The sequence below is a fragment of the Leuciscus leuciscus genome (assembly GCF_965113295.1).
Source record: "Leuciscus leuciscus genome assembly, chromosome: 19".
Classification (NCBI taxonomy): domain Eukaryota; kingdom Metazoa; phylum Chordata; class Actinopteri; order Cypriniformes; family Leuciscidae; genus Leuciscus; species Leuciscus leuciscus.
In genome coordinates this window covers 38029379-38051406 of record NC_138743.1, presented here as the reverse complement: position 1 = coordinate 38051406, position 22028 = coordinate 38029379, and the positions used below count along the sequence as shown (strand labels likewise).

The 22028-nt window shown below is 44.5% G+C and overlaps 2 protein-coding genes across 7 annotated transcripts in view; both read right to left on the bottom strand.

The window, feature by feature from the left end:
- The window catches only part of LOC309482457 (NLR family CARD domain-containing protein 3-like), a 168069-nt gene that overhangs the window by 80487 nt on the left and 65554 nt on the right, over positions 1 to 22028 (bottom strand). The window contains exon 3 of one of the 2 annotated variants that reach the window (XM_082147808.1): positions 523 to 549. The exons of the other annotated variant lie outside the window; for it this stretch is intronic. Within the exon in view, the coding sequence (XP_082003934.1) occupies positions 523 to 549 (27 nt within the window). The remainder of the gene's footprint in view (positions 1 to 522; positions 550 to 22028) is intronic. 2 annotated transcript variants of the gene reach the window in all.
- LOC309482471 (protein NLRC3-like) overlaps positions 1 to 22028 on the bottom strand; it is a 164714-nt gene that overhangs the window by 132670 nt on the left and 10016 nt on the right. For 4 of the 5 annotated variants that reach the window (XM_082147863.1, XM_082147856.1, XM_082147862.1 and 1 more), the window contains exon 2: positions 737 to 755. The exons of the other annotated variant lie outside the window; for it this stretch is intronic. The gene's annotated coding sequence lies outside the window, so the exon portion shown is untranslated. The remainder of the gene's footprint in view (positions 1 to 736; positions 756 to 22028) is intronic. 5 annotated transcript variants of the gene reach the window in all.

The following is a 22028-nucleotide window of genomic DNA, read 5'->3' as shown; positions in this document are numbered from 1 at the left end:
GATCTCTTCTTATTTTACCTTGGTAGCGTCTGGACCAATCAGAAATACATATTATTCATTATATTTAACAAATAATCCAGCAAACTCATTCTCCCAAAGTTCTGTGGTCCATCCCCCGAAAACTGAAGACTCATGAAGACTGATGAGGTTTACCACCAGAAGGAGTTTACAGAGAGTTGTGACTCTCACTTCATTCTTGTTGAGAAGGACAAATAAACCTATTCTATATGTAACCTCTTGAGAAATGTATAATCATGCATCTAATGTTCCCATCTCATGATTTTCCTTTTATGGGGTTTGGCCAATGTATTCATTCTCTCTTTTAAACTCTTTTGGATTCATGTTTCAGACTTGCATACTATGGTTAACCTAAATCACATGTGTAGCATATTTGGTCTCTATGAACTCCAATCTTCATTCCACATTTGTTAATTTACATTACATTATGCTAACTTTAGTTCTACCAGCCGTTTCATTTATTATGAGTCAGTCTGATGCCTCTAATACTGGATTATATCTCACCTGGGGTCAGAGGTCACTGTTTCATCACTGAATACAGGAGGAAGACCCATGGATATGTCACTCTTCATAGACACACAGCTGGGGTCAGAGGTCACTGCTTTATCACTGAATACAGGAGGATGATCCATGGATCTGTCACTCTTCATAGACACACTGCTGGGTTCTGCAGATGAAGATCTCTTTCTGCTCTCTCTGTTCCCCATAATGAGAAACTTTACAGAGAGACTTCAGACCTGCATATGGAAAAACAGAACAAATACATAACTATATATATATATATATATATATATTAGGGGTGTAACGATACGCGTATTCGTATTGAACCGTTCGGTACGAGGCTTTCGGTACGCATTTTCAAACCGAACGGTTCGTTGGACCATTTTTCCTGCCGACCAAAATTTCGTTATTTCAAATATAGGCGCGTTGCTGGCAAGCGCACTCATAATGTAAGAGACGCCGGTGCGACCACAACATTGCCCAACATCAAATGGCAAACGTAATGCAAGCGGAACGAAACTGCTCATTATTGTGTGGTTGAAGGACCGTTTATCAGTTTGGACCAGTGCAGCGCGAGCCGATCGTGATCATGTGACACTGTTACTACACAGCGCTAATAAGAGATCCAGTAAAGAAAGCATTTGAATTCGCCACAGAAGTAATAACATCGCTGCGAGATCTAATGAGAAACATTCACATTTCTCCGTTATTAACGGATCAAACAGCGCTGACATGGAAACTAGGAAGAAACATTGTGTCATGAATGAACTATCCAGTGTCCACAGATCAGCAACATTCACCATGGATTTACTGTAGTAACACTCACTGCAACCATGGAAGTTTGGCAGGAATAGTAGGCTATAATGCCTTCAAGTAACATTACGGCGGTTTTATTTTGACATTATGAATACAATTGCTGCCCTCAAATGTTAATCTGAACTAAAATAAACCTGTTTATAACTACTACAATATTACATTTCATTTTTTCCAAGGAGCTGTTTTGTTTTATATGCTCCTAAGAAGAGTCAATTATAGCTCTAGAATTGCTCAAAGTAAAAAAAAAATCATACTTTATGATGTTAGTTTTAATATAAAAAAGAAATATAGGCGCTCTTATAATAAAAAAAATTTAATCAAGGAAATTTCTCTGGCATTTATTTATTTTTGCTGTATCAAAAACGTACCGAACCGTACCGAACCGAACCGTGACACAAGTGTATCGTATCGAACCGAACCGTGAATTTTGTGAACCGTTACACCCCTAATATATATATATATATTAGTGGTGGGCCGTTATCGGCGTTAACGTGCTGCGTTAACGCGAGACTCTTATCGCACGATAAAAAAAATATCGCCGTTAATCTATTCTCCAAGTTGGGTTGGGAGATGGCTCTATACTACACAAGCTATGATGACGCAATCTACCCGCGGCCGCGAGGTAAACCCGGCTGCAACGCATATTCGTCGTCATCTTAAGTAAACACGGCTGAAAGTGAAAGCTGGTGAAAAAGATCGGTGCAACATCCATTATTTGGACTTGGTTCGGGTTTAAGCCGTCAGACGAGCAGCAGCAAACTATATACAGAGTGTGTGGGGTAACAGTTCGGTAAGTTAACACACGACTAATCCGTTCGACCACCTCAAATTCAAAACGAAACATGATATCACTGAATACCAGCGCGCGCGTATTATTCCCATTCCAATATATCTTAGTGGTGTAGCACATAATCTCGATTTTAAGAATCGTTGTTGTGTTTCTTTTTAACTGAAAAGACATCAGTTAGACAATATTCTAATTTTAAATTTGGGGTTTCATAAGCTCCAAGCCATAATAAACATTAGACCTACTTAAGTCTCTGCAGCTAGTGTACTTAAATTTTATTTATCTGCAAAATTATGTTGTATACTTACAGTTTTGCACAATATATGTTCTCAAAACTACATACACCCTTTAAAAAAAAAAATACATTTAGTAGTTGTTTAGCATGGGTCTGTGTAATCTGTTCTGAAATGGTTTTATTATAATATACTGTATATCGTTATCGCAAGAGGCTGCAATGTATATCACAACATAGATTTTAGGCCATATCGCCCATCCCTAATTGATAGCCTATAGTAGTTGATAATAACATAGGCCTACCTAATGTTGCCTACGGACGGTAACAGTACAGTAGTAACCTTTTACAGTCTATGAGTAGAACAGCTTTCTCAAGCAGTTTGTGATGCATTTTGGAAACAGGAGATGAGCCCCTGGTCTAATGCGCCACCTGGCTTGAGAAACACGTTCTCAAAGACTTACTTTTATAGTCATTATTTGGGTAGCACACATAATCTGAATGCCTTCGGCAGAATTCAAATGAGCCATTTTAATCTAGATTAATCTAGATTAATTTCAAAATTAATCTAGATTAAAAAAATTAATCTATGCCCACCTCTAATATATATATATATATATATATATATTCATATATTCATTTGGAGCAAATGAGGCGAGTGAGTGAGAGGAGAGGGGTGTGTGTCACTTCACCGTCGGAGAGAAGAGTGAGTGAGTTTATAAGAGTTCAGATGCAAAAGCCTCTAAGTGCCATCTGAAATTTTCTTCTAGAATGATAATTTTTATCAAGCTGGTATATTTAAGTTCAGTAATTTCACTTAAATGCCAATGAAAATTACCTATTAATTGTCATTTAAGCGAAATTACTGAACTTAAATATACGAGCTTGATAAAAATGATCATTCTAGAAGAAAATTTCAGATGGCACTTAGAGGCTTTTGCATCTGAACTCTTCATATATATATAAACATTTAAATGGTGGCTGTCATAAGTAAATATAATTTATTCAGAAGCAATATTCTCATCAGCTTTTGCATACTTAAATCTGCATATTTGTGATTTTTACCCCAGGGCGTTATTTACCTTTATAAAGGACAATTTTTCAAACCTTACTAAATATATGCGTTATCTTTCATGTAATAATAAGGGCTGTTATCAATCAAATTAAAAAATCTACACTGCAAAATTACAACTGTAATAAATAATTTTATGAGATTTGATGTTTAAACACATGTAAAAATAAAACGAATAAAATCAATGATACTTTTAAACATGAAACTAAACCACCAATAGGTGGCTGCAAGTGACCGTCTTAATAAATTAATCATTGAATCATTCATTAAAATGATTTGTTCAAAATGCTGAATCATTCAATAACAAAACACTGCTTTTCTTTTGTAACTATTTGTGTCTGTGAAATAGAACAAAAACAGTCAATATTGTGTCTAAATTGTAAGTGACTACATATTAACTAGGCTACTTGTTTATTAAACTATAAATTCAATGTGACATTTGCAATCGTAATAATATTCAGTAGAACAGCCCAGCGAACACAGAGCGTTGGCACAGCGTACCCAACCTTCTAACAACGTTTAAACAACATGGCCAAAGGGTTGCTATAACTACATTGAGTGGTGAAGGTTGTTACAGCGTTGTCACAATGTTGACATTGAACCACCGTTCAGGGCCGTTGCTTAAAGGAACACTTCGACTTTTTGGGACTTAGGCTTATTCACCATATCCCCCAGAGTTAGATAAGTCCATACATACCATTTTCATCTCCATGCGTGCCGTAACTCTGTCTGACGCACCCACCGCTAGCCTAGCTTAGCACAAAGACTGGAGGTAAACGGCTCCAGCTAGCATACTGCCTAGAGCCCTGCACGGGGCAAAACATCCAGCCCTAACCGAGACCTGGCCCGTGGTGTTCAAGCCCTAATCCGGCCCCAGCCCGAAAACGTCTGCAATTTTTCAGCCCGAACCCGACCCGAGATCAACATCAATATCACTTTGAGCTCTCTCTGACGCGCGCTCTCTGATGCGCACTGTCTCTGCTAGATGCACACACATAAACACACACGCTACTAGGTACAATTTTATTATAGGCCTCAAACATAACTACCACCACCGACAATTATGCCCACAAATATTAATACAGACTGTCCCTTATAGAGAAGCATAAGCATGCAGTAGAGAATATTGTATAGCCAAATGTGATCCAGCAGTAAATAAAGATTTACGGCCTACCTTTCTTTGATGTCAAGTAACTTTACTGAGGAACAATGTTTCAAAGAACTCTTCGCCAACTGGCTAACGTTAAATAATAATAAAAATATAATAAAGAAAAAAAAAATCCTTTGAACTGAGTATCAGGTTCATTCACTGTTTATTCGCGATCTTTGTGAAGAAAAAGAATAGCATCCACTGTTGAAGGCTTCAGGCTCGGTAATCAAATCAAAACTCTTTCAAAATGCAGCTTTTCCTGAAGTATTGGGAACTTTTAGTTACTCCTTACGCTCCAACTTCTCCCTGATGTTCTGCCTGGTCAACTGTCACCTAATGCATTGCACGAGCATTGTTACTCGCGTGATCGCATATTGCGTTGCATATTTATAATATTATCAATATAAAAATATTTCATACAGTAGCCTGCGCTCTGCACGTATATTATGGGCACGATGAAAAGAGAAAAGCTAAATGAGCCCGAGTCCGACCAAAGCCCAATCTGTAAAAAAAATAAAAATAAAAAAATTGACCCGACTGCTCCCAATAAGTGACAAAATAACGCCAACATTTTCCTATTTACATGTTGTGATTTGTATAGTCACAGCGTGTACAAATAACATGGTCACATATTCTCAGAAGGCGAAGCACTGCTACTTGGGCGGAGTGATTTGCTCGCAGCGTCTGAGAAGCCCCGTGGTGAGGAGCAGAGAGTTCGCTCAGAGTTGGAGTAAATTACTCCGCAGAAGTAGCAGTGCTTCGTCTTCTGAGAATATAGTTCCCAGTATGTATATGGTTAGAAGATGGCTGTGTCTCATGTGACCTTGTTATTCGTACACGCTGTGACTATACAAATCACAACATGTAAATAGGAAAATGTTGGCGTTATTTTGTCACTTATTGGGAGCAGTATGCTAGCTGGAGCCGTTTACCTCCAGTCTTTGTGCTAAGCTAGGCTAGCGGTGTGTAACGACAATGACTATGACATGCGGTCACATGCTGGTCAAATTAGTAAATCCTGATCTCCAAGTCTGCTTGAACGGTCAAAATTGCATCTTTGTGGCTCCCCCGAGGGACATTTGAGTCACATAAGGAAACCCTGTTTTCTTAGAATCCCCTCTAAAACCCCCATTTCAGCTCTGGACTCCCTGCGACTTCTACAACCTCACAGACTCGTGACATTCCAGAACACACACACACGTACACACACACACACACACACGAAAGCCACTAAAGTGCAACGTCATGTAGAAATATGGCTCTTGAATGTATACCTTCCGATATGGATGTGTGTGATTAGCTTTGCCTTATAATAGAGGTGTGTTTTGCTAGAGTAAAATCTTGAATTCTAAATGTTCATTGAAGGGAATTCCTCAGTCGTGTCTTGTTGTAACCCTAACTCAGACCATAAAACTTTACGACCCAAGCCTCAAAGGCATTCCAGAACAACACACACACACACACACACACACACACACACACTCTGGAACTTTGGAAACAGATACTCTTCCACATAACAAGCCACTAAATGTTTGATACGTATTCCTATGTTTCTCAAAGTGTCGTCATTTGCCATAACGGAAACACTGACAATTTTATTGTGTGTTTAATCAAGCTTTATTTGTGTGTAATGAGGCATATGAACGTAATGTCATGTGTGTCCAATATCTACCTGTAATTCTTGGTATCTGTCTGACCGCCCTGTTTTAATTCAACCAGTCCCGCACATAGTATTACAGTAAGATGTATTGTTCCAGGTGTACAATCTTAAGAAGAAATATGAATTCTTTCTCTCATAAGACATATGGTGAAAGTAGGCGTTTTCTTCTTCACACAAAGAGAATTTTCCCGCTTCAGAAAAGACAATCTGATTCGCTGTCGTTCCAAGAGGGGGCGTAACCAGATGTCTGATAAAACGGCAGAAGCCCCCTCATCTCTTTCTTCTCGCTCTTCTCTCATCCTTCCGCTCTCAACTCATCCAACTTCTCTGGACCCTCCTCCCCGGCGCAGCGCTTCTCCAAGGAACATCTGAAGGAGGCCCTGGCCTTCTCCATCGAACGAACCCATGTTCCAGTCGTAGCTGCCGGTCTCTGCAACTAAGATTTCCAGCCTCTCCCATCCCGGGAGACGAATCTGAACTTTCTCGGTAACATCACATTCAGTGAGCCTTTCAAGCTTCCCGCGACACCGGAAGACGCAGCAGAAACAGGACACCATCCTCGCTTCTTGCATCAGCTTCAGCCTGACCAAAAAGAGCACTCGCAAGTATATTGATTCCTATAAAAGCTGTTCCAGGTGTCTAGGTCTTAGGTCTGTGGACTAAGTTACCCTCTATCTTCCCTCTATATCTTTCTTTCTTTCATTTCATGTTTTTGTGTTCGGTTAAATGTTTATTGGTTTGTTTGCATTTTTACGTACGTTTATGTTTGTAGTTTATATAATCTCTAGTGTGTGCCATTTTATTAATAAACCCATTTATACTTTTAATTGTCTCTGTGTTTGAAAACCCACCTTATAAAAGTCAATGAAACTTCAAGATCTAAGCTACAAGCTCGATATTGACTACCTTGAGTAGTTTTAATTCATAAACTCAGAAAGTTTGATATTCGCGGCCAGAAGATAAAACTTTCGTGGAGTTTAAAAGGGATACCCCTTCTTAACTGTAATGATCAGACAGTACAGAACAAGGTAATCTCGATAATTGATAAAATAAATGTACATGCGACTTATGAATTATGACCATGCGTTATAAATATTAATATTCCCTATAGTCTTGAGCTAATTCACATTTACCCCGAGTCGTTTACGTTACATTATTATGGTGGAGAATGCGGGCAGTTTCAAACTTTGTTTGGTGGACAAATTCAGTTTCAGTTGAATGTGTATTATGGCTATTTAATAATTGTACGCGCGTTTTGAAGTGTGAGATAAGTCGCCAAGGCGAACTCACCCAGCTGATCGCGGGCACAAAGCCAGCCCAGCTCTGCTAAAACTGCAGTCCATGACATTACATCTGTCTCTGTAAAGACGAAGCAAAACTCTTTGCAGTTGATACATGTAACATGATTTAAACCGACTAAATGAAGACGAAGGATCTCTTTTAGGACGAAGACGTAAATCTGATAGTTTTCAGTCGTAATAGGCCTTATGATATACAATACGTTAACGATAACTCCTGGTCAGAAATTGGCCTCGCGATCCAATTTCGTAAACCTACGCAAAAATCATAAAAGTGCTATTTTGATTAATGCTTATGGGAGATGAGCAGATGATAAGTCCTGCTCACAGCTGTTCTGATGCCTGGTGTGCTCACAGCTTAAGTAAATAGATGTTCAACGCCTGTTTGCTCACAGTTTCTAGTGATTAAAACACGAAGTTTTAATGCCTGTTGTTATGTAAACCGTTTTATATGTATAATATGTAATTGGAGGCCAGTTTTATGAATTAAGAAAACGGATGATAATCCCTGTTCTCCTTCTTTAAACCGTCTCATGTGTATAATATATAATGTGTAAATTGGAGACCAGTTTTATGAATTAAGAAAAGACGATAATCCCTGTTCTTATTCTAAAACCGTCTCAATGTGTAATGCATAATGTGTAATTCCTGTTAGTCACATGTTGTGAAACTCGCGTCAGTCTTCCGCATGCAACAGAAGCGCAAAACACCACGTGATTCCAAAAAAAAAAATCTGCTGAATTACGCCACTGACCGACACTAGAGGGCAGCCTCTAAGTCTGGGGCAGTTCTCAAATTACGCGCCCCCAACCGACGTCATCCTGCGTGAGCGTCGCCTCCCACTGACGTCAGCCTGCGCGAGCGCAACTACGCCATCTCGTGGCGTTCTAAGATAATACTTGCTTTCAATTTCTTTTTCTCTCTGCATTCATTTTTCTCTCTCAAATACTTAACTGCATTCAAGCTTAGCTTATGCTGATATTATTTGGAGTTAGACAATTCCTTTTTCTGTTTTCGACGGTCACACTTTAAGTTAAGTTCGAAAAAAAAAAGGAAAACTTTTCGAATTAAAAACTTAGATTCGATTCACTCAGTTCATTGATAGGTCCGCCTAGGAAGAAGCACGCCACCGTGTGGCGATCTTGGGTCGACTTATCAATATCTGTTTAACCCCCAGTCTGCAATTGAAGTGTCTCCTTGCTCCCCTTTTCGTTTGATTATTTTTATGATCCATACTAATAACCTCAGTGTTATTGTAAGGATTATAGGAAGTCATTCTGAATTTCAGTTTTGATTATTTTTAGTATTGATACATCACTGTTATCATTCTAATTTTCTTTCCTTCCTTATTATTATTATTTTGGACCTCTCATTGCATGCTTATTTGAATTTTAATTTAAACAAGTTTGCATTTTTCAAATTGTGTCTATTCAACCAGGTGGACCACTGAGAGGAAACACGGCCCTCACCCTTGTGGCACAAACCCACTGCCGGGGCCTTTTCCTCTGCCTGCGTCTCAAACCTGTGTTGTTTATTCAAATTTTATTTCATTGATAATTATTTTTCTCTTCCCTCTTTCTCCAGTCTCTCCAAGGGGGGGGGGGTAGGTTATTCTGATAATTACAACCAATTATCGTAATTTCCTTTGTTGTATCATTATTTTAGTAAAGCCTTTGCCTCTGACTCCTGCATACCTATTTACTCAATTTGATGAAACCAGAAAGCCTTAATTTACTTTAAGTCTAACATTGTAATCCCTCATTGTGTATCTATTGGCAGGACTCAGTCAGTGCACTGCGGTGAATGAGACGTCATCACTGGTTGGTTTCCGGTGGGCGGGGATCATCTGTCCGACGTTACTGACACTGCACTCCTTCTGGTGTTGGGACCGTCGGAGGGTCTGACCGCGCCCGCTGGTTTCCACCTGGATGACCTCTATTCACCCCAGGTGAACTAAAATTTGATAGAACCCATCCACTTATTAGGAACCACAGAATACTAGCTATTCCTTCGGGTGTATTTTAAGTGCTTGGACTCACCTTTCTCTCTCTAAGACACACTTTCTTTCGAGGTCCTGTCCCGATAACCCACGCATCTCCTGGCCCGATCAGGAACTCTCGCAGTGTTAATAAGGCTTAGGCCTCTTTATTTTATTTTATTTTATCTTATTTGATTTATTTTCCTTAAATAACGCTCCCCGTGTTATTGTTTGTGACATTTCATTGCAGACCAATTCACTTCCTTGTGTTGTGTTTCCCTCTGATCTTCCCTACCTTCAACCTTGTCTCTTTCTCCACTCTGTTGTGATTTGTTTCTTTCATTTCACTTAGACACAGAACCTAAGAGAGACCCCAGGAAAAGCTGAATAATAGAGTGACGATCAAAGCGGGCGTCGCTAAAACGACCCCCAGGCTACCGCCTGTCCAAATTTCTATTGTGGGTTTCATCCATACCCACGAAATTGGCTCAGCTAACTGTCGGCATCAGTTAGCCCCGAAATTCTCATAAACGGCATAGCCCGTATGAGTATAGCTCATTAACCCTAAAACAAACTTGCATTGTGTCTCTTTTTGTGTGTGCTGTGCTTCTCTCGCCAACAGTAAGCCGAGATGTCGAGCTCACCCTGTCCTGCAGTCCGCTGGGACGACCTTGAGGCATGGCTGAGGGACATAACAAAGACCGTGCTGCCCCAGGACCCACATCGCTCGAGCCAAGAGCAACGGGACACAGACCTGAGCCAGTTCGAGCCCCATGATCCAGCCCAGACATACAGCCACGAGCAGCTGTCCAAAATCTTCGGAGACCTCGCACTCAAACTCGTCGCCAGGGCCCGGGACAGCGAAAGGAGCAACGCCGACCTGCAGCAAAAGACAGCCGCACTACAGCTCCAGGCCACAGAAGCCCGGAAGGACCGAGCCCACACACAGAGTCGGCTAGACCAGCTAATCTTCCTGACCGAGGAAGAGGACGAGACGGACACAACGCTACAACAGGAAGTTGAAAGACTTCAAAATGCCCTGGACGATCTTCGTCGGCACACAGACCTTACCACAGAGAATCAACACCGTTCCAGGCCAGCAGGTGGCGGCACGACTGTGACGGTGCCCGTCCAAAGCGTCGGACCGACCGCTCGGAAAGATTCTGGAACCAGCATCACCCGCCGTCCAGAACTCCAAGCCCAGACCGTCGAACCTGTAACCACTCTCTCCAGAACACTGGTGAGGCAGAGTCTTCTTACATCACAGATGAAGACAGTGCAGCCACGTCTGACACAGACACAGAAAACGAACACTGACACCTACTGCTTCAAGGTCCTGACTGACCTGCAGTTGAGTAACCAAACCAATGTCTGCGCCACATACAGACAACCCACCCACCCACCCTAACCATTGCAGTGATTACACAGCACAAACGAACTTTACCAACTACACTGCACGCCTCAGAGCCGCTAAAACGCTACCTCCGCTGCGTACAAAGAAAGTCATGCGGGCCTCTGATGAACAGACTTTTCCTATGCCACCACTTACCCCTCCACCACCCTCGCAGGCCATCCGAGCTCACTGACAACCAGTGCCTCAGACAGCTGTCTGCCACCACGCACATGTTGCGTTCACAAGACTTCAATACGCATTGTGCACCTGTTGCCATCACAGCGCCACAGCTCGTAAAGCCACAAAGCACAAGGGGGGGGGGCAGGCGTAACAATGACGCCACATGTGCCAAAAAGCCATGCATGGGACATCAAAGCATGTGGCATACCAACCTCAGCGAACCAAAAAGACTGTCCTAAACCAACTAAGGACCTCCATCGCTGGAATTTTTTTTTTTCTCCTTCTCTCTCTCTCTCTCCCTATCGCCTCTAACAGGATGCAGGCCGCAGTGGTTCGCGAGAAAGCAGCCACACTCACCAGGTCTGGCATCCGGCATCGCACGGAGAGAGCAACCCTGAGTCCTGAACACCAAGGCAGGACTCGCACTCAACACAGTCCCTCCAAGCATGGGCAACCGCCCAGCCTGAACACCTCACCTGTGTCCATACCTGGACCGCAGCTGACGCTGCGCTGTGTACCTCCACAGCAACCGACCACGCCCTGACTCCCGTCTTGGCTTTCACCCTGTACCAGACCCTACCAAATGTGAGCAGCCACAGCAAAGCTCACAAAGCCGTGTCTGGTGGTTTCCTATGGAACCGCAAAAAGGGGGTCCCGATCCGGGGCTCGCCTAAACCTCACTTGACCTGAGTCCTCAGTCATCAGCCGCTTGCCATCGACCATTGCGCTAATTCGTTGTTCGATAAAGTCCTTCCGAGGTCTTTATCTAACAAAAAGGGGGATATGTAACGACAATGACTATGACATGCGGTCACATGCTGGTCAAATTAGTAAATCCTGATCTCCAAGTCTGCTTGAACGGTCAAAATTGCATCTTTGTGGCTCCCCCGAGGGACATTTGAGTCACATAAGGAAACCCTGTTTTCTTAGAATCCCCTCTAAAACCCCCATTTCAGCTCTGGACTCCCTGCGACTTCTACAACCTCACAGACTCGTGACATTCCAGAACACACACACACGTACACACACACACACACACACGAAAGCCACTAAAGTGCAACGTCATGTAGAAATATGGCTCTTGAATGTATACCTTCCGATATGGATGTGTGTGATTAGCTTTGCCTTATAATAGAGGTGTGTTTTGCTAGAGTAAAATCTTGAATTCTAAATGTTCATTGAAGGGAATTCCTCAGTCGTGTCTTGTTGTAACCCTAACTCAGACCATAAAACTTTACGACCCAAGCCTCAAAGGCATTCCAGAACAACACACACACACACACACACACACACACACACACACACACACACTCTGGAACTTTGGAAACAGATACTCTTCCACATAACAAGCCACTAAATGTTTGATACGTATTCCTATGTTTCTCAAAGTGTCGTCATTTGCCATAACGGAAACACTGACAATTTTATTGTGTGTTTAATCAAGCTTTATTTGTGTGTAATGAGGCATATGAACGTAATGTCATGTGTGTCCAATATCTACCTGTAATTCTTGGTATCTGTCTGACCGCCCTGTTTTAATTCAACCAGTCCCGCACATAGTATTACAGTAAGATGTATTGTTCCAGGTGTACAATCTTAAGAAGAAATATGAATTCTTTCTCTCATAAGACATATGGTGAAAGTAGGCGTTTTCTTCTTCACACAAAGAGAATTTTCCCGCTTCAGAAAAGACAATCTGATTCGCTGTCGTTCCAAGAGGGGGCGTAACCAGATGTCTGATAAAACGGCAGAAGCCCCCTCATCTCTTTCTTCTCGCTCTTCTCTCATCCTTCCGCTCTCAACTCATCCAACTTCTCTGGACCCTCCTCCCCGGCGCAGCGCTTCTCCAAGGAACATCTGAAGGAGGCCCTGGCCTTCTCCATCGAACGAACCCATGTTCCAGTCGTAGCTGCCGGTCTCTGCAACTAAGATTTCCAGCCTCTCCCATCCCGGGAGACGAATCTGAACTTTCTCGGTAACATCACATTCAGTGAGCCTTTCAAGCTTCCCGCGACACCGGAAGACGCAGCAGAAACAGGACACCATCCTCGCTTCTTGCATCAGCTTCAGCCTGACCAAAAAGAGCACTCGCAAGTATATTGATTCCTATAAAAGCTGTTCCAGGTGTCTAGGTCTTAGGTCTGTGGACTAAGTTACCCTCTATCTTCCCTCTATATCTTTCTTTCTTTCATTTCATGTTTTTGTGTTCGGTTAAATGTTTATTGGTTTGTTTGCATTTTTACGTACGTTTATGTTTGTAGTTTATATAATCTCTAGTGTGTGCCATTTTATTAATAAACCCATTTATACTTTTAATTGTCTCTGTGTTTGAAAACCCACCTTATAAAAGTCAATGAAACTTCAAGATCTAAGCTACAAGCTCGATATTGACTACCTTGAGTAGTTTTAATTCATAAACTCAGAAAGTTTGATATTCGCGGCCAGAAGATAAAACTTTCGTGGAGTTTAAAAGGGATACCCCTTCTTAACTGTAATGATCAGACAGTACAGAACAAGGTAATCTCGATAATTGATAAAATAAATGTACATGCGACTTATGAATTATGACCATGCGTTATAAATATTAATATTCCCTATAGTCTTGAGCTAATTCACATTTACCCCGAGTCGTTTACGTTACAGGTGGGTGCATCAGACAGAGTTACAGCACGCACAGAGATGAGAAGGGTATGTGTGGACTTATCTAACTCTGGGGTATAAGGTGAATAAGATAAAGTCCAAAAAAGTCGAAGTGTTCCTTTAAGGTTGTGCCGAGGGTGTCTGGACAACCACTGGACGACACATGTACTCGTCACTGCCCTGAAGAGCCAATCAGCCTTTTAGATTTCAACCAACCGTTAGCCGTCTCGTTCTTCATCAAGCACAAGAGAATTGCATTAAATTTACCTCAGCTAAATAAGAAGATACATAGTTATTCAAACACAACCTACAACTTCCTTTTCTAATGTGACATTTATTTGTTCAGTCTAACTCAATTTGATTACCTTATGCAGTTTTAATAAAGTTGAATTAACGTAACCTGTCATTGTTCTCTTCAAAGTGTGCACTTGCAGGTGTTGATTATAATTCATTTACTTTAAAGGTGCTCTAAGCGATGCCACGCGTTTTTTAGACCAAAACATTTTTTGTCACATACAGCAAACATCTCCTCACTATCCGCTCGCTGCCTGTCCCCTGAACACACTGTAAAAAAACGCGGTCTCTCTAGACACCACAGGCTCCACAAACGGCAACAAAAACAAACTGGGCTCACCCGCACCATGAAACACAACAAACAGTGCTCCAGCCAATCACCGACAAGAAGTATTTGAGGGTGGGGTTTGGGGGGTTAGTGTGCGTGCACATGAAGTGGGTGTGGAGGAGAGAGAAGCATGAAGAGGGAAGTTTGAATTATGGCCGAAACACGACCAAAGAGACGACGTTCCGATGAACAAATTGCAAAGAAGAGGGACAAGGATAAGGGACGAGGATAAGGAACGCGCGAAATACCGAATTTACATGGGAAAAACCTTTTAAAGGTGGCGAGAACTCCGCCGGCAGAAGGGCTTCCAATCCACATTCAGTTGCTCTGTTTTTGCAGAACAGGTAAATCCATATTTCTTTCTAAACTGACGTTCATGTTCGCCAAACCAACACAAGGATGTAATTAGCTAGAACTATGCAGTCAGCGTTAACTTTGGTGAATACAACATATAACGTTATGTTTCTAGCAGCTAGCGATCAATCTCTATTGTAAATGATCAAGCAAATTCACAGTAGGGCAACAATTTGTGTGAATGATTGTTTTCATCCACTGTTTGTTATGAATTTGAATGTTCATTTATAGGCTGTTGACAACTTTGACAAAATTTGTTTACGCCGCCATTGTTTATTCTCACTGGGAAACGCGAAGCTACGTTATCTTGCTATTATTGCGTCCTTGTATGGGAGCTATAGTTATAACCTCAGGTGGCGAAACGATTAAGATAATGTTTCTCTTTTTCTGCATTCTGTTCTGCATTATATAAAACCCTTTATCTAACTTAGCGACATTACACATTGAATGAAGTATCAGTAAAACTTTACTTTGTTTGTAGTGACTACTACGGATAATATTGGAAGGGAGGGGAGGAGGGAGGAGACGGGATGAGGAGGAGGGAGGGTCTAGCTAGCCTCCGTTTTGTTTGACAACAATTCGAATGTCAACAAGAAGTTACGACTCCCGGCATCGCTTACAGCACCTTTAAGTTAAGGATAAACAATATTTAACAGTTGTATGGTGTTCGGGTCTGTTGGACCCGTTTTCATTTTTTATCAAAAGAAAAATGATACCATTAATTCTTTTTTCAAACTCAGACTCATTGGCCTTGGCTCATTTTCTGTGAAGAATATATATCAGAACACATTTTCAATAACCACACACTGTACACCCCCCCAACACATTTATATTACACACAGGATGTTCGGGTCCACTGGACCCGGGGCTAATAAAAGTGTGGAAATTTTAGGTCCTGTGTACCTTTACTCTGTCCTCCTCCTGTCAGGGCCTGCTGTTATTGTGTGTGTGTGTGTTTGTGTTCATGTATATGGTTTATGAGGACACAAATGTGTATAATGACATTGGTATTACAATGTAAACATGGTTTATGAGTAGGGATGGGCGATATCTTATCGTTTGCGATATATCGTTGAAAATTCTCCTCACGATAAAAATGTGTCTCCTCACGATAATAACGATAAGTCTAGTTGATGACGTAGTTTTGTGCGCGCGCGCGATTCACTGTTCACGTGCGGACATTCTCTGTGTGGAGTGAAAACAAGCATGGCGGAAGGCGGACGTGAGGCTGAAGAGGAGCTTGTTGTTAAGCGAGGAGCTACCTCCAGTTCTGAGTGACAGTGTGTGTTCTCTTACGAGAGGTCTCTCGTACTTGCGTAAGATATCTTACGCTAGGGGAAAACCTCTTTTCCTCGAGATATTGAAGCCAAAAATTATCCTTAATTTTGCAATAATGTAAAACGCATTGCAGCAGCATGCAGACATGGGCGAGACAGCTCGCGCGCCCATTGGCTGCTCTGCGGCAACTGCACCAGCCTATCGATGGAGGCTCCTCATGACGTCAGAACCAATGAGGGCGCTTCGCGCCCATTACATCATGTCCCGCCGAAATCGGGTGGGGCCAGGGCTATAAATACGGCCCAGAGAGGCTGGTTTGGTCAGTTTTTCATCTCTTCAGCGGGCTCACGCATCGCTGGATCCTGAGAGGAAGCCGCGCCGTCTGATTGCAAGCACCCAGCGGGATTAATCTGCATCTGAAGCTGCCGGTCGACAACTCGCCGCCTTCAGTCGCCGTTCCTGCTGACGCTTTCCGGCGTACATATCCTTTTCTCTGTTACTGTGTTTTGTGTATGTGTGTGTGTCTTTTTCAAGACGCCCCTTTCCCCCCCAACCCGCAAAGCTCGCCGGTGCGCCCGCTTGCCTTGCCTGCTTGGAGGATGATACCTGCTCTCCCTCTGTTCGAGCCGCGCAAACTGCGCCGTTCACAGGGGATGTCAGGAGCGGACGGTCACGGGGCTAGCTTTCTCTCTCCCTCTGTTCGAGCCGCGCAAAATGCGCCGTTCACAGGGGAGGCTGGAAGCGGACGGTCGGGGTTAGTTTTTCTTTACGTACAAGAAAGCTACCTCTGCGCCCCATTCACGCGTCAATCACCAGCGAAAGTTTTAGTCCCGCCGAGGCTGGACTGACCTGAATTTTCTCAGTTCCCTGATCAGGCGACTGGAAATATAAATATTGCAGCGCCGGCAAGCAAACGCCGAAGAAAACATGTTGACGCTCTTATGCTCGTGCATCTGAAAGCCTTCGTGTTCCCCCTGTGGCTCAGTGGCGGAATCTTTGGTTTTTCACACGAGAGACCGGAGTTCGAATCTCGGTCTAACGGCAGATTAATTATGCCTCCAATGCTTCGCTCTGTCAGTTCCCTGAAAGGCGACTGCAGATGTGCATTTTGCAGCCAACGAGCGCGTTGTACAACCCGCTCGCCTGCACCCAAACACCGTTTCTATGGTTCCCGTGCGTCACTGGCGAAAGGAGAAAAGAGTGATAATGTCCCGCTGCGGCCGGGCCGAATTCTATTTCTTACACATTTCTCATTCCCCTCTGAAGTTCAGGCGACTGGAAATGTCAATATTGCAGTGCACGAGCCTATTGTAATACACGCACACCTGCAAACAAACGCCAGCATGTTGACGCTCTCTGTTTCTATGGCAACTTCTCGCTCGTTCAGTTCCAGTAAATGCGACTGTTCCAGCGTATTCTGCAGTAAACAAGTCGGCGACACAGCCCGCTTGCCTGCACACAAACGCCGCTTTACGGCTACCCAGATAAATCCCATAGAGTGTATTTTCTGGTGTCCCGGCCACGGCCGATGGTGTTATGAGTGTGGACAAAATGCCCACTGCCCAGTGCTCATTCCTACACAGAAACACAGCCCGTCGCACAGGGCTCGCGCACATGAAATTGACCCAGATCGATTGCGCATTAAATGTGGTAAAAGTGCCCACTGCCCAGTGTCCACAAACACTACGTTCTGCATGTCTCAAGGTTTCTGTAAAACGAAACCAACATGCATTCGCTCTGCTCAGGCAGACAATGCTCTCAGTGTTGTAAATGTGCCCGCTATCCCACGCCCACATTCACACATAGACATGACAGGTCTTACGGGACTCGCCCAGCCCTCCCCCTCTCGGTTGACCACCGCAGAGGAGTCGAGCGCGGGCAATCTGCCCGCTGTTATCAGCGCGCCCCCTGCCTCAAATGTCATAAGTGCGACGCTTATGTTGCAGCACACTGAAGCCCCTCTGTCGCTGAGCGACCAGAGCGCGCTTCGCATTCAACCCCTAGCCATTCATGCAAACGCATGGGCAAGGCTACCCGGGGTTTCGAAGTGGGTGCTAGACATTATAGAAAGAGGCTATTCGCTACAGTTCGGTCGACGCCCGCAACGCAAAGCGGCGCGAATCGATACTACGGTGAAAAAGGAAGTAGCACACCTACTTCGGGCCGAAATAGCGAAGTTACTGAGCATAGGGGCTATAGAACCCCTATCACAAGCTCAGAGCGAAGGGGGCATGTACAGCAGATATTTTCTGGTACCCAAAAAAGACGGAGGTCTCAGACCCATTTTAGATCTAAGACGACTAAACAAAGCACTTCTGAAACGACGGTTCAGAATGCTCACGACCAAGAAAATCCTCAAATATTTTTTGCGTCAAATACACGCAAAAAATTTTTTCAAATACAAATAGCGTCACGTCACAGGCGATTTTTGAGATTCGCCTTCGAGGGCCAGGCATATCAGTACACAGTCCTTCCATTTGGCCTTTCCCTGGCACCTCGCGTATTCACGATGTGCATGGATGCAGCGCTCGCACCCCTCAGGCTCTGAGGCATACGAGTGCTGAATTATTTGGACGATTGGCTGGTTCTAGCTCGATCACAGTCGAAGCTCATAGAACACAGGACCATATTACTCGATCACCTCGAGAATTTAGGTCTCACAGTCAATTGGGCGAAGAGTTCGCTGTCTCCCAGTCAGAAAATATCTTTTCTGGGCACAGATCTGGACTCGCTGTCTATGACAGCACAGCTGTCGCCGCAGCGCAGACTAAGCATTCAGCGCAGGACAGAGATTTTTCGCCACGCCGCTTTGGTCCCGCTCAAAAAAAAAAAAAAAAAAAAAAAAAAAATGCTGGGTCTCATGGCTTCTTCAGCATCCTCAGTGCTTCAGCTGGGTCTGCTTCGCATGCGCCCGCTGCAGTACTGGCTGAAAGCGCGCGCGCCGCGCAGAGCTTGGACCTCCGGTCTCGCGCGCCTCAAGGTCGATCAGAAATGCGTCACAGCTCTGAAACCTTGGACAGTGACCGACTGGTACCGGTCAGGTGTAAGCCTGGGGACTTCCTCGAGTGTGAAGGTGGTGTCTACGGACGCCTCAACCTCGGGATGGGGAGCGCTGCTCGAGGGCAGACCGTTATTCGGCCAGTGGTCGGAACGGGAAAAGCTTCTGCATATAAACTGCCTGGAAATGATGCCAGTCGACAACGCGCTTTTGTCCCCAGATAAAAAGACACCACGTCTTGGTCCGTTCGGACAACATGTCAGTGGTGGCTTATATAAATCACCAAGGAGGTATCAGATCCAGAATCCTTCACAGGCTGACGGAACGCCTCCTGGTCTGGGCTCAGCACAATCTGCGCTCGCTCAGGGCAGCGCATGTGCCCGGCCATCTGAATGTGGGACCAGACAGACTGTCCAGAAACAATCTGCCGACAGGAGAATGGTCTTTACATCCACAGATAGTCAAAATGCTATGGAGGACATTTGGCAGAGCGGAAATAGACCTGTTCGCGTCTCAAGAGAACGCTCATTGTCAGGAATTCTTCTCCAAGAGCAGGGATGCGCTGGCTCACGTCCAGGCGAACGGCTCGATCTGGCATCCTCGCCCGGAGCTTTGGTCCCTACATGTGTGGGCCATCAACGGGTACCCGTTAACCTCCCAGCGGGAGTGTTAAACACGATCACGCAGGCTAGAGCTCCATCTACGAGGCGGCTCTATTCCTCAAAATGGTCTGTGTTCACTAGCTGGTGTACAGCGAGTGGCACTTCACCCTCACGCTGTGGGGTGCCGGAGGTTCTCTCCTTTTTACAAGAGCTTCTGGACAAGGGCAGAACCCCATCCACGCTCAAAGTTTACGTGGCGGCCATAGCAGCGTTCGCTGAACCACCGCTTGGCCAGTCATTAGGAAGGAACGATCTGGTCATTCGCTTCCTTAGAGGAGCTAAGAGGCTGAACCCTCCCAGACCACCCTCAGTTCCCGTTTGGGACCTTTCCACGGTTCTGGAAGCCATGAAAGGTGCCCCATTCGAGCCACTACAGTCAATAAACCTGAAACTCTTGTCTTTCAAAACGGTGTTTCTTCTGGCTCTCGCTTCAGTTAAGCGCATAGGGGATTTGCAAGCGCTCTCAGTGAGCGCGACGTGTATGGAGTTTGGGCCGAATGACTCGAGAGTCATACTCAAACCAAAGCACGGATATGTTCCTAAATCCCTCAACACACCATTTAGGGCACAGGTTATCTCCCTGTCGGCCCTGCCGGTATCTGAGGAGGAAGGGGACGCAGGCTTCCTTTGCCCGGTCAGGGCGTTAAGAGCCTATGTGTCTCGCTCATCTGTTTTCAGACAGACGGAGCAGCTCTTTGTTTTGTTCAGCGGACGTTCTAAGGGACTAGCTGCGTCAAAACAGAGTCTATCCAGATGGATAGTTGATGCTATAGCGCTAGCTTACACATCCAAGGGCCTGCAATGCCCGATAGGTGTCAAAGCGCACTCCACAAGAGGCATGGCCTCGTCGTGGGCTTGGTCCAGTGGGATTGCCTTGCAAGATATCTGTATGGCGGCAGGCTGGGCCTCCCCGTCTACATTTATAAGGTTTTATAACCTCGAGGTTCCCGCTTTGCAAGCTAGGTTGCTCTCGGTTTAATTTTTCAGTATTGCCCGCCCGATGCTATCGGCTCGGGATGCTGAAACTGCTAGAGCGTCGATCACTGATCGCCTATATACTTCTGTGGGCAGTACGTAAGTCCCCCATATTTACCAGTCCAGGCTGAGTTCGCCCTGGCTGTGTGGAACACTTGATATAACATGCTCTTATCAGAGCTCAATATTACAGGAATGATGCTATTCTAGCCCCTCTTCCCGGATTCTCTGTGAGTCCCTTGTGATTAGGCACTGTATGAGCCCCGGGCACCTGCCCTTGGGACTTAAGTGTTATGTCTCAAGCACGCAAGAGGGAACGAGAAGAGGGAACGAGTACTTGCGTATCTTGCCGTGCATGCGTCATGTTCTGATTCGCTTCAGCGATGAAAAACTGACCAAACCAGCCTCTCTGGACCGTATTTATAGCCCTGGCCCCACCCGATTTCGGCGGGACATGACGTAATGGGCGCGAAGCGCCCTCATTGGTTCTGACGTCATGAGGAGCCTCCATCGATAGGCTGGTGCAGTTGCCGCAGAGCAGCCAATGGGCGCGCGAGCTGTCTCGCCCGTGTCTGCATGCTGCTGCAATGCGTTTTACATTATTGCAAAATTAAGGATAATTTTTGGCTTCAATATCTCGAGGAAAAGAGGTTTTCCCCTAGCGTAAGATATCTTACGCAAGTACTCGTTCCCTCTTCTAGAGAGAACCGAGGTTACGTTAGTAACCGAGTACGTTATCTCAGTGAGGGGTGTGTGTAGTGTGTTTCCTCTCAGTGTGTTCTGAGGGACAGTGTGTGTTATCTCAGTGAGGGGTGTGTGTAGTGTGTTTCCTCTCAGTGTGTTCTGAGGGACAGTGTGTGTTATCTCAGTGAGGGTTGTGTGTAGTGTGTTTCCTCTCAGTGTGTTCTGAGTGACAGTGTGTGTTATCTCAGTGAGGGTTGTGTGTAGTGTGTTTCCTCTCAGTGTGTTCTGAGGGACAGTGTGTGTTATCTCAGTGAGGGGTGTGTGTAGTGTGTTTCCTCTCAGTGTGTTCTGAGGGACAGTGTGTGTTATCTCAGTGAGGGGTGTGTGTAGTGTGTTTCCTCTCAGTGTGTTCTGAGGGACAGTGTGTGTTATCTCAGTGAGGGGTGTGTGTAGTGTGTTTCCTCTCAGTGTGTTCTGTGTGACAGTGTGTGTTATCTCAGTGAGGGTTGTGTGTAGTGTGTTTCCTCTCAGTGTGTTCTGAGGGACAGTGTGTGTTATCTCAGTGAGGGTTGTGTGTAGTGTGTTTCCTCTCAGTGTGTTCTGAGTGACAGTGTGTGTTATCTCAGTGAGGGGTGTGTGTAATGTGTTTCCTCTCAGTGTGTTCTGTGTGACAGTGTGTGTTATCTCAGTGAGGGTTGTGTGTAGTGTGTTTCCTCTCAGTGTGTTCTGA